The following is a 12500-nucleotide window of genomic DNA, read 5'->3' on the forward strand; positions in this document are numbered from 1 at the left end:
ACCAAGTCGACTAGAGGGAGACGAGACCATGACCGACTCGGCTAGAGCATGACAGACTTGACGAAAGGATAGCATGACCAAGTCGACTAGAGGGAGAGACCATGACCGACTCGACTAGAGCATGACAGACTTGACGAAAGGATAGCATGACCAAGTCGACTAGAGGGAGACGAGACCATGACCGACTCGACTAGAGCATGACAGACTTGACGAAAGGATAGCATGACCAAGTCGACTAGAGGGAGACGAGACCATGACCGACTCGACTAGAGCATGACAGACTTGACGAAAGGATAGCATGACCAAGTCGACTAGAGGGAGACGAGACCATGACCGACTCGACTAGAGCATGACAGACTTGACGAAAGGATAGCATGACCAAGTCGACTAGAGGGAGACGAGACCATGACCGACTCGGCTAGAGCATGACAGACTTGACGAAAGGATAGCATGACCAAGTCGACTAGAGGGAGACGAGACCATGACCGACTCGACTAGAGCATGACAGACTTGACGAAAGGATAGCATGACCAAGTCGACTAGAGGGAGACGAGACCATGACCGACTCGGCTAGAGCATGACAGACTTGACGAAAGGATAGCATGACCAAGTCGACTAGAGGGAGACGAGACCATGACCGACTCGGCTAGAGCATGACAGACTTGACGAAAGGATAGCATGACCAAGTCGACTAGAGGGAGACGAGACCATGACCGACTCGGCTAGAGCATGACAGACTTGACGAAAGGATAGCATGACCAAGTCGACTAGAGGGAGACGAGACCATGACCGACTCGGCTAGAGCATGACAGACTTGACGAAAGGATAGCATGACCAAGTCGACTAGAGGGAGACGAGACCATGACCGACTCGGCTAGAGCATGACAGACTTGACGAAAGGATAGCATGACCAAGTCGACTAGAGGGAGACGAGACCATGACCGACTCGGCTAGAGCATGACAGACTTGACGAAAGGATAGCATGACCAAGTCGACTAGAGGGAGACGAGACCATGACCGACTCGACTAGAGCATGACAGACTTGACGAAAGGATAGCATGACCAAGTCGACTAGAGGGAGACGAGACCATGACCGACTCGACTAGAGCATGACAGACTTGACGAAAGGATAGCATGACCAAGTCGACTAGAGGGAGACGAGACCATGACCGACTCGACTAGAGCATGACAGACTTGACGAAAGGATAGCATGACCAAGTCGACTAGAGGGAGACGAGACCATGACCGACTCGACTAGAGCATGACAGACTTGACGAAAGGATAGCATGACCAAGTCGACTAGAGGGAGACGAGACCATGACCGACTCGACTAGAGCATGACAGACTTGACGAAAGGATAGCATGACCAAGTCGACTAGAGGGAGACGAGACCATGACCGACTCGACTAGAGCATGACAGACTTGACGAAAGGATAGCATGACCAAGTCGACTAGAGGGAGACGAGACCATGACCGACTCGGCTAGAGCATGACAGACTTGACGAAAGGATAGCATGACCAAGTCGACTAGAGGGAGACGAGACCATGACCGACTCGACTAGAGCATGACAGACTTGACGAAAGGATAGCATGACCAAGTCGACTAGAGGGAGACGAGACCATGACCGACTCGGCTAGAGCATGACAGACTTGACGAAAGGATAGCATGACCAAGTCGACTAGAGGGAGACGAATCCATGACAGACTTGACTAAAGGATAGCATGACCAAGTCGACTAGAGGGAGACGAATCCATGACAGACTTGACTAAAGGATAGCATGACCAAGTCGACTAGAGGGAGACGAGACCATGACCGACTCGACTAGAGCATGACAGACTTGACGAAAGGATAGCATGACCAAGTCGACTAGAGGGAGACGAGACCATGACCGACTCGACTAGAGCATGACAGACTTGACGAAAGGATAGCATGACCAAGTCGACTAGAGGGAGACGAGACCATGACCGACTCGACTAGAGCATGACAGACTTGACGAAAGGATAGCATGACCAAGTCGACTAGAGGGAGACGAGACCATGACCGACTCGACTAGAGCATGACAGACTTGACGAAAGGATAGCATGACCAAGTCGACTAGAGGGAGACGAGACCATGACCGACTCGACTAGAGCATGACAGACTTGACAAAAGGATAGCATGACCAAGTCGACTAGAGGGAGACGAGACCATGACCAACTCGGCTAGAGCATGACAGACTTGACTAAAGGATAGCATGACCAAGTCGACTAGAGGGAGACGAGACCATGACCGACTCGGCTAGAGCATGACAGACTTGACTAAAGGATAGCATGACCAAGTCGACTAGAGGGAGACGAGTCCATGACAGACTTGACTAAAGGTTAGCATGACCAAGTCGACTAGAGGGAGACGAGACCATGACCGACTCGGCTAGAGCATGACAGACTTGACGAAAGGATAGCATGACCAAGTCGACTAGAGGGAGACGAGTCCATGACAGACTTGACTAAAGGTTAGCATGACCAAGTCGACTAGAGGGAGACGAGACCATGACCGACTCGACTAGAGCATGACAGACTTGACTAAAGGATAGCATGACCAAGTCGACTAGAGGGAGACGAGTCCATGACAGACTTGACTAAAGGTTAGCATGACCAAGTCGACTAGAGGGAGACGAGACCATGACCGACTCGACTAGAGCATGACAGACTTGACTAAAGGATAGCATGACCAAGTCGACTAGAGGGAGACGAGACCATGATATAGTCGATTAAACCATGGTTAACTCGACTAGAATATGACTATTGTTATCACACTCTGGCCGGGCGCAGGAGTTACACAGTGGAGTTAGCGATAATAAATGTGCAACATCCGATGGTGGCATGAAGTCGTACTGGTTGATGACGCATGTAGATTGTGGCAGCAGTTTCACGTGATGTTTCCTACCTGCAGTCCCTCAGGTCCGACCCCGATGCTGGCGGCTCAGAGAGCACCACCGTGGGAGTGGAGCCGCAGCAACAGGCAAGCGCAGAGGTGGACCGCCGAGCCGCCCGGCGGAAGAGCCAACTGAGCACGCTCACCAGCGCCCTGGCCACAGTGACGCAGGAGAAGTCTCGGATGGAGGCGAACTTCCAGGCCGACAAGCGCCAGCTGAAGCAGGAGGTGGAGGAGCTGCAGGAGCGCCTGGTCGCCGTGACCACGCAGCATGAGGCGGAGCTGCATGCCCTGCAGCAGCAGTTGGCTGAGAGCCGCGCTCGCATCATCACGCAGCAGCACGAGAGGGAGCAGGAGCAGGGAGACCACGTCCAGCAGCTGCGAGAGCTGCAGCGGATCCTGCAGCAGGAGAGAGACCTGCGACAGGAAGCAGAGCTCCGCCTACAGGACGCCAACGCCACGCTCCTCATGACATCACAAGCCGTGGACCGGGGGGCAGAGTCTGAGGCTCACCTGAGCAAGGTGAGGGAGGAGAGAGATGAGCTGAGGAGGAGGCTGCAAGCCGCCGAGGAGGACCAGAAGAAACCAGATCCCAGAGTGGACGAACTGCAGCGAGAGCTGACAAAGCTGAAAAACCACTTCCAGCAGCAGTTCCACAACGAGACCAGGAAGGTAAAACTAAGACCAGATTTAACTAAAACCAGGTCTGAACTAAGCACAGCAGTTCCACAACGAGACCAGGAAGGTAAAACTAAGACCAGATTTAACTAAAACCAGGTCTGAACTAAGCACAGCAGTTCCACAACGAGACCAGGAAGGTAAAACTGAGACCGGATTTAACTAAAACCAGGTCTGAACTAAGCACAGCAGTTCCACAACGAGACCAGGAAGGTACAACAGAGACCGGATCTAAGTAAAACCAGGTCTAAACTAACCAAAGCAGTTCTGCAACTAAAACCAGGGCTGCACCCGAAAAATCTTTTTTGCTCAGGAAGGTTCTGACTGAGTGAAGTGAACTGGAAGTATTTCAGCGGCAGCCATGATGAGAGCTGTTCGGATTCTCTAGAAGCCGAGGAAAGGAGCCTCAATGCTTCCTTTCATATCTCCTTTAGCATAGGGTACACCGGACCATCCTTTATGAAAGGAAAGGAGAGAATGCCATCCCACAATTCCTTGCGGCGGCAACGTTCTGAAACTCAAACGATAAAATCCATCAACCACATTTAGCAAAATCCTGCAACACAGACGCATTATGATACTTTAATAAGACACAGTTTCCTTCTTTCTTTTGGTTTGTTTGTAATCTGATACTGTTTCAACACCATTTTATGTTTCGGGTTGTTGAAATAAGCCGTTAAGTGTTTTCTACAATAAAAATAAACTCCAACTATGACGGATAAAGGTGGTTGATCACGATGTAAGTTATCATTGGCTGTTAAGCCTTTTCTCTCTTCTGCCATAACTTGCTAATATGCATATATCTTAAACTGGCAGCAGTAACTGAGACCTGTGGAGCGGTTTCTGGTCTTGTAACGTGATCAAAGTGAGGATGATGTTGCAGCGCGTAGCCTCACGTCCCTGCAGCCTTCAGCACATTAACTTTACTTCAGTCACAGATGCTGACACTCTCGCCTTCATAAAGGCAAAGATCCAGCTGGCGATCCAGGAGGCGTTTCCCACACACTGATTTATTTGTGGCGTCCTGCCACATTATCAATGCTGATTTTCCATTGATTTTAAAATGGGTAAAATCGTATTTGATGACAGAGCTCCACGCAGCGCAAATATTCTCTCAGCATCTCTTCTCCCTCTCTCCCTCTCTGCCTCCCAGATCTAACTAAAACCAGGTCTAAACTAGGGCTGGACCCGAATATTAGAATATTCGACCATTGGGCGCACACATTAGATTTTCAATTATGAGATTCAATTATTAAGGGTTTTTTTGCGCGCCTGACCTCCGCTGACAGCAGTGAACGCAACGCTCCAGTTCACATCAAAGGGGAAACTAAAAGAAGCCCTCAGCTGTGTGGGAGCACTTTAACCTGAGTGACGGCAGCAGGGTGGAAGTTATGCCATTTATAAATTTTACAACTGCTTAATTTCATTACAGATCAAAACAGTCAAATTCTTACATTCTAAAATTAATCAGTTTCAAACTGTAGGCTGGAAACAAACAGCAATTAAAGTTAAGAGAGAATTTTGCATAATTTGCAGATTTAGTTCCGCTACGGGAAACACCGCTCATCCTGTCTGCTCTCCGCCTGGACCCCGCCCCGCGAAACTATTCCTGGATTCTGCTCTGGACCTGCTGGATCAGACCCTCTCTGGACCCTCAGCTACGGTTCCCCCTGCTCTGCACAGCAGCCACCAACCCGGTTCGGCTTTGATTATTCGCTCTTAATTTCTATCGAAGCTCAAAAATGACATTTGAGCAGCTCAAGTCTAAACTAACCAAAGCGGTTCCACAACCTGAAGGTACAACAGAGCCGGGACTGCATTGGTTAGTTTAGACCTGGTTTTAGTTAGATCCGGTCTCTGTTGTATCTAAAACCAGGTCTAGGGGGACAGGGGAAACTGTGGCTCAGGTGGGAGAGCGGTCGTCCAATTTTCAGAACAGTTTCGATCCCCATCTCCCCCAGTCAACATGTCAAAGTGACCTTGGTCAAGAAACTGAACCCCAGACTCTCCGTCACTGTGTAAAAGGTTGTGATGAGGTCTAAAGACTAGAAAGGTACAAGTACAGACCTTTTCCCACGTAGTCTTCGGTGTCTCATGACGGTTTGTGTCTTCTACAGGCGTGTGATGCGGAGGAGCGTGCGCGTGAGCGCGCTCAGGCGGCAGAGGTGAGGGTTGCCGGTCTGGAGCAAAGAGTCTCTGAACTGTCGGAGCTGCTGGGATCCTGTGAGAAGATGAGGCAGAGAGACCAGCAGACCGCTCAGAGGCTCAGGGACCGGATCCTGCAGCTCGATACGGAGAACAAAACGCTCGCCATCGCCGCCTCCAGCAGGACGACCTCTGACCTCGGCGTGGACGAGTCTCAGCTGGACGTCAGCTTGCTGAGGGACAAGCTGGAGAAGGTGAAGAAACTGCTGCAGCTAGCGGCTCAGAGGAACCAGGACCAGAATATCCAGATCCAGAACCTCGTGGAGACCGAGGCTGAGCTCAGCGGAGACAAAGGCTCGGCGCTGTTCTACCAGCAGGAGCTGCGGCAGCTCAAGGACGAGTTTGAGCGCTACAAGCTGCGAGCGCAGGTGGTGTTGAAGAACAAGAACACCAAAGATGGCTGCCAGGCCAAGGAGCTGGAGGAGATCCGGGACCAGCTGTCAGAGCTGAAGGAGAAGTACATCAACCTGCGGATCCAGAGCGACGAGGCCGAGGCCCGACACCGCCACGAGCTGGAGGAGCGGCAGCAGCAGGCGGCGGCGCTGCAGCAGACTCACAGACAGGAAGTGGAGAGGTTGGAGGCGCTGCACCGCGACGACCTGCTGCGCCTGGAGGCGGAGCTTCACAAACAGAGAGAGAGAACCATGGCGCTCCTGGACGAGAAAGACCAGGAGCTGGAGAGGCTGCGGACCGCCGCGCTCAGCTGCAGCAGCGACACGGACAAGATGGTCGCCGACGACCACGAGTCTGGCCCCGAGAGCGAGGGTGACATCATCAGCCAGGCCCTGCAGCGAGCGACGCCCAACGAGCCCACACTGCTGCTGTACGCCGAGCAGCTGGCCAGGAAGGAGGTGGAGGCGGCCGGCCTGCGGCGCCAGAAACACCGGCTGGAGGAGGACCTCCACCAGCTGCAGGCGAGGCTGATCGCCAACGGAGAGCGACACGACGAGGAGGTGTACGAGCTGCGAGGACAACTCGACAAGCTGATCAGAGATCAGAGCAGAGAGGGCGCCAACATGGAGTACCTGAAGAACGTCATCTACAAGTTCCTGACACTGCAGGACGCCAGCGGGAGGCAGCAGACGCTCACCGCCATCCTGACCATCCTGCACTTCAGCCCGCAGGAGAAACTCAGCGTCATGAGGCTGCAGGGGGCGACCTGGTGGACCGCCGGCAAGAGATCCTAAAACCCCTGAAGAAGAATCTGTAGTTTCTTAAACCTCTGACAGGATGTTGATATGAAGGGGGCTGTAGTTTCCTGATGATCATGTGACGTTTAAATTCATAGAAAAACTTGATGAAGTTCGGTTTCTGTCAGCTGCTCCTGTATGAACAGCTGTGAGAAACTCAAATCACTCATGTATATTTTTGATTCCCTTGTTGAAATTAAACTTTTTCCTGCTTCACAAACTCAGTTTGGTTCATTTCAGGGATTCCACGTTGTTTTCTAGTCGAGGCAACATTTCATCTTTACTTTCAGATCAAAATGATTTTAACATCTGGGCCTTTCTTCAAGAGTCATAAAAAAGATATTTAATGAGCGTGACTCTGAGGCTCAGCTGAAAAAGTTCCTAATCCGATCACAATGCGTCATTCGGATCGCAGGACTTGTTAACATGCACCAGGAGAGATTCTATGTTGCAAAGGATTCCACAAACAAGACGTGGCGTGATACTCTTAATGTTCCATCACTGAGTTCAGCTGTGTTCTGTAGTCAGCAGAAATAAAATACAGTCATTTATCTTTTGAAGGCAGAACTTTTATTAAATTAGAATATTACAAATGTGTGAAAGCTGAAATGAATGAAAACAAATGGTCTCAGCAACATTACATCCAAACGTTCCCCAAAAAACATCTGACAAGCTGCTGCGACACTGTGGGTCTGTACTGTATACATTCAGTGTATTTACTGTGTACTTAGTGTGTACTCAGGACCGTCTGCAGGTCTCCAGGCAGCGTTCTGATGATGGAGTTTATAAAAGTATCCAGTTTGTTTAAAACTCCGTCCTTCACCTGCAGCTGCTGCCGTCGAGCTTTAATCTGAAAAAGTCAGAAACACACTTCCTGTCACTAGAATTAAAGGCTTCAGACGCGCCTGCGAGCTTTAATCTGAAAATCAAATGCACTTCCTGTTCCAGTCACTGGCATTAAAGGCTTCAGACGCGCCTGTAAGCTTTTATCTGAAAAACCTGGGTAAAAATGCGTCTCAGTATTTGAAAGCACATCTGATTAATGCGATGACACGTTACCTGATCGGCCGACTCACCTGTGTCATTACACAGGTGACCTCACAGTGTTAGTGACAGGAAGCGTTGTTACTCTCTCTCCTCACTGGTTTTTATTCTGACTTTATGGTTTCAAACCTTTGACTTTTCTTTCAGATTCAGTTTCTGACTCTGATTCGCTCACCAGCTTCTCTCTGAGCTTCAGAACCAGGTCCACGATCTCCACCTCGGACTTGTCTTTGGTCCACCTCAGCAGGTCCTGGGGAGAACAGGGCACCAGGTTCACCAGGTGTTTACTGTCAACAGTGGTCTGATGGAGGGACTCACAGAGTCACAGATGTTTGTTGACAGTGAACAGCTGTTTAGTAGATGTTTACATTCTAAAAGCTGTATGTTTACAGTAAACAGGGACTCACGGCGTCACAGATGACCTCCAGGTGAAGACTCTCCAGTTTCTGAGTCATCTCTTTATGTCGATGACGATACCATCCATCAAAGTTGGGAGACCTGAAGAACTTCCTGTCGAGTTCAGAACAACAGAAATGAGTTCCTGAGAAGCGAAACAGGAAAAGACCTTTAAAACGTCCTGAACACACCTGAATGACTCACCTGTACAGTCCCATCCAATCACCTTTGAGCACTGACGTGAGCTGAGGCCCGGTGTGATCCAGAGTGGACATGAACTCTTCCTGACTGAAGGGTCGAACCTGAGGAGGAGTCTGAGCACACAGACAGAATCAACCAGGTGTCCCCCCCACACTGCTGACATCACAGGTGATCCACTTCCTGTTACCTTCCACGGCGTCACCGATCTCTGCAGAGGCATCAGGCTCGCCATGTACCGCTCCTATCAGACAAGACACAGGGTTAAACTCAATACACAGATTTTCTGCTCTTTGATTGGACAAACTGGATCACGAGTCATCGTCACGACATGTAGTGAACAGAGCGATGTGATTGGCTGTTTCTCACCAGCGGAATGATGAAGCTCTGCGTGAGCTCTAACAGGTGTCTCCTTAGGATGGCGGTCTGGACCTCTGACGGTCTCTTCCTCTGGATCCCCTAAAGACACAAACACGATTCTGTTTGACGATCAATCTTTACACATCTTCGTGTCAACAATCATTAATCTTTACACGTCTTCATGTCAACGATAACGATCAATAATCTTTACACGTCTTCGTGTCAACGATAACGATCAATAATCTTTACACGTCTTCATGTCAACGATAACGATCAATAATCTTTACACGTCTTCATGTCAACGATAACGATCAATAATCGTTACACGTCTTCATGTCAACGATAACGATCAGTAATCTTTACACGTCTTCATGTCACCGATCAATAATCTTTACACGTCTTCATGTCAACGATAACGATCATTAATCTTTACACGTCTTCATGTCAACGATCAATAATCTTTACACGTCTTCATGTCAACGATAACGATCAATAATCTTTACACGTCTTCATGTCAACGATAACGATCATTAATCTTTACACGTCTTCATGTCAACGATCAATAATCTTTACACGTCTTCATGTCAACGATAACGATCAATAATCGTTACACGTCTTCATGTCAACGATAACGATCAGTAATCTTTACACGTCTTCATGTCACCGATCAATAATCTTTACACGTCTTCATGTCAACGATAACGATCAATAATCTTTACACGTCTTCATGTCAACGATAACGATCATTAATCTTTACACGTCTTCATGTCAACAATCATTAATCTTTACACGTCTTCATGTCACCGATCAATAATCTTTACACGTCTTCATGTCAACGATAACGATCATTAATCTTTACACGTCTTCATGTCAACGATCAATAATCTTTACACGTCTTCATGTCAACGATAACGATCAATAATCTTTACACGTCTTCATGTCAACGATAACGATCAATAATCTTTACACGTCTTCATGTCAACGATCAATAATCTTTACACGTCTTAATCTTAACACGTGTCCGTGTCACCGATCAATAATCTTTACACGTCTTCATGTCAACGATAACGAAAAATAATCTTTACACGTCTTCATGTCAACGATAACGAAAAATAATCTTTACACGTCTTCATGTCAACGATCAATAATCTTTACACGTCTTCATGTCAACGATAACGAAAAATAATCTTTACACGTCTTCGTGTCAACAATCATTAATCTTTACACGTCTTCATGTCAACGATCAATAATCTTTACACGTCTTCATGTCAACGATCAATAATCTTTACACGTCTTCATGTCAACGATAACGATCAATAATCTTTACACGTCTTCATGTCAACGATAACGATCAATAATCTTTACACGTCTTCATGTCAACGATAACGATCAGTAATCTTTACACGTCTTCATGTCAACGATCAATAATCTTTACACGTCTTCATGTCAACGATAACGATCAATAATCTTTACACGTCTTCATGTCAACGATAACGATCATTAATCTTTACACGTCTTCATGTCAACGATCAATAATCTTTACACGTCTTCATGTCAACGATAACGATCAATAATCTTTACACGTCTTCATGTCAACGATAACGATCAATAATCTTTACACGTCTTCATGTCAACGATCAATAATCTTTACACGTCTTAATCTTAACACGTGTCCGTGTCACCGATCAATAATCTTTACACGTCTTCATGTCAACGATAACGAAAAATAATCTTTACACGTCTTCATGTCAACGATAACGATCAGTAATCTTTACACGTCTTCATGTCAACGATCAATAATCTTTACACGTCTTCATGTCAACGAAAAATAATCTTTACACGTCTTCATGTCAACGATAACGAAAAATAATCTTTACACGTCTTCATGTCAACGATCAATAATCTTTACACGTCTTCATGTCAACGAAAAATAATCTTTACACGTCTTCATGTCAACGATCAATAATCTTTACACGTCTTCATGTCAACGATAACGAAAAATAATCTTTACACGTCTTCGTGTCAACGATCAATAATCTTTACACGTCTTCATGTCAACGATCAATAATCTTTACACGTCTTCGTGTCAACGATCAATAATCTTTACACGTCTTCGTGTCAACGATCAATAATCTTTACATGTCTTCGTGTCAACGATCAATAATCTTTACACGTCTTCATGTCAACGATCATTAATCTTTACACGTCTTAATCTTAACACGTGTCCGTGTCACCGATCAATAATCTTAACACGTCTTCGTGTCAACGATCAATAATTTTTACACATCTTAATCTTTACACATCTTCATGTCAACAATAACGATTAATAATCTTTACACGTCTTTGTGTCAACGATAACTATCAATAAACTTTACACGATAACGATCAATAACGATAAATAATCTTTACACGTCTTCATGTCAACGATCAATAATCTTTACACGTCCTCTTGTGGACGTTCGTTCACCTTTAGCAGCCGTTTGATCAGAACCTTGTCTTTGTGCAGGTACGTCCTGTACGCCGTGTAGATACCTGCAGACAGGAAGTCAGCATTTACCACAACAAAACAGGATGTTCTTCACAATAAAACAGGATGTTCTTCAGCATGAGACTGAGTTTAGAGTCAGGTGACCTGGTTTAGTGTCCAGGGTCTTCAGCTTGGACAATTTCTTCACCTTCACCTGTTTCGGTAAATCACCTGAAAGACATGAGACAGGTAAACAGGCGAGTCATCCCTGAGTCATCACCTCAGAACCGTCTCTTCTTACCTGCCATCCTGACGTCTCCCAGCCGGACCACGTGAGGCCAGTTCTGAAAAGTCTTAATGAAGAACGGATTGGTGACTCCCAGAACCACGTTAGGCCTGAGGAGGATAGGTGAGACAGGTGAGTGAGGACAGACAGAGAGACAGGGTGAGTGAGGACAGAGAGAGAGAGACAGGTGAGTCCAGTACTCACGGGGCCTGTGTTCTGGTGGTGAACTCTCTGAACTCGTTGTCGTGGACGGTGAAATACGGCCGGAAGTCGCAGCAAAACTTCAGAGGACTGATGGAGCTGAGAGACACAGTGTTACCACAGCAACAACAAACACACTGCTCTCTGATTGGCTGCCAGGATTAAAGAGTGAGCAGCTTCGTCTGGATCAATGAAAACTCACAGCAGTCAGGTGACACCCCCCCCCCCCCCCGCGTTACTGACCAGCTGCTCGGTCATGTGACCCTCTCTTGTTACTGAAGTAGAAATTGATCCGGTGTCTGCAGGTAAATTAACAGCTGATGAGATCGTTAATGATCTGGTTCCTGATTGGCTGTTCAGTTACCTGATGAGAGCCAGCACGGTCTCCGAGGAGACGGTGGGAGACGGCGCCATGACAACCAGCGGTTCCCCGAGCAACACGAGCTCCCAGAGCATCTGCATGTGGACCAGGACGGACTGGAAACACCTGAGAGGTCAAAGGTCACAGGGAACAGGCTCAGTTCATAATTTATTCGTTTAAATTTTAATATTTATTCATTT

At 47.5% G+C, this 12500-nt stretch overlaps 3 protein-coding genes across 4 annotated transcripts in view; 2 read left to right on the forward strand and 1 right to left on the reverse strand.

Moving 5' to 3' along the window:
* Positions 1–12500, forward strand: part of LOC119895510 (UPF0606 protein KIAA1549-like) — a 252782-nt gene that overhangs the window by 9037 nt on the left and 231245 nt on the right. The window lies entirely within an intron of this gene.
* LOC119895419 (GRIP and coiled-coil domain-containing protein 1-like) lies at positions 2190–7207 on the forward strand. The gene is made up of 3 exons (XM_038708544.1): positions 2190–2201; positions 2894–3586; positions 5710–7207. The coding sequence occupies exons 1-3, from the start codon at positions 2190–2192 to the stop codon at positions 6982–6984; spliced, it is 1980 nt and encodes a 659-aa protein (XP_038564472.1). The 3' UTR covers positions 6985–7207.
* The window catches only part of dennd6b (DENN/MADD domain containing 6B), a 7784-nt gene continuing 2817 nt past the window's right edge, over positions 7534–12500 (reverse strand). The window contains exons 10-20 of the mRNA XM_038708677.1: positions 12304–12426; positions 11943–12038; positions 11754–11848; positions 11618–11683; positions 11453–11517; positions 8995–9084; positions 8816–8869; positions 8632–8741; positions 8439–8541; positions 8207–8281; positions 7534–7837 (exon numbers count right to left, since the gene is read on the reverse strand). Coding sequence (XP_038564605.1) covers positions 7715–7837; positions 8207–8281; positions 8439–8541; positions 8632–8741; positions 8816–8869; positions 8995–9084; positions 11453–11517; positions 11618–11683; positions 11754–11848; positions 11943–12038; positions 12304–12426 — 1000 coding nt within the window. The 3' untranslated portion in view covers positions 7534–7714. The remainder of the gene's footprint in view (positions 7838–8206; positions 8282–8438; positions 8542–8631; positions 8742–8815; positions 8870–8994; positions 9085–11452; positions 11518–11617; positions 11684–11753; positions 11849–11942; positions 12039–12303; positions 12427–12500) is intronic.

This window comes from Micropterus salmoides, unplaced genomic scaffold (assembly GCF_014851395.1).
Source record: "Micropterus salmoides isolate LMB-PRFRI ecotype aquatic unplaced genomic scaffold, ASM1485139v1 Ms_hic_scaffold_9, whole genome shotgun sequence".
In the NCBI taxonomy this organism is placed as follows: Eukaryota; Metazoa; Chordata; class Actinopteri; order Centrarchiformes; family Centrarchidae; genus Micropterus; species Micropterus salmoides.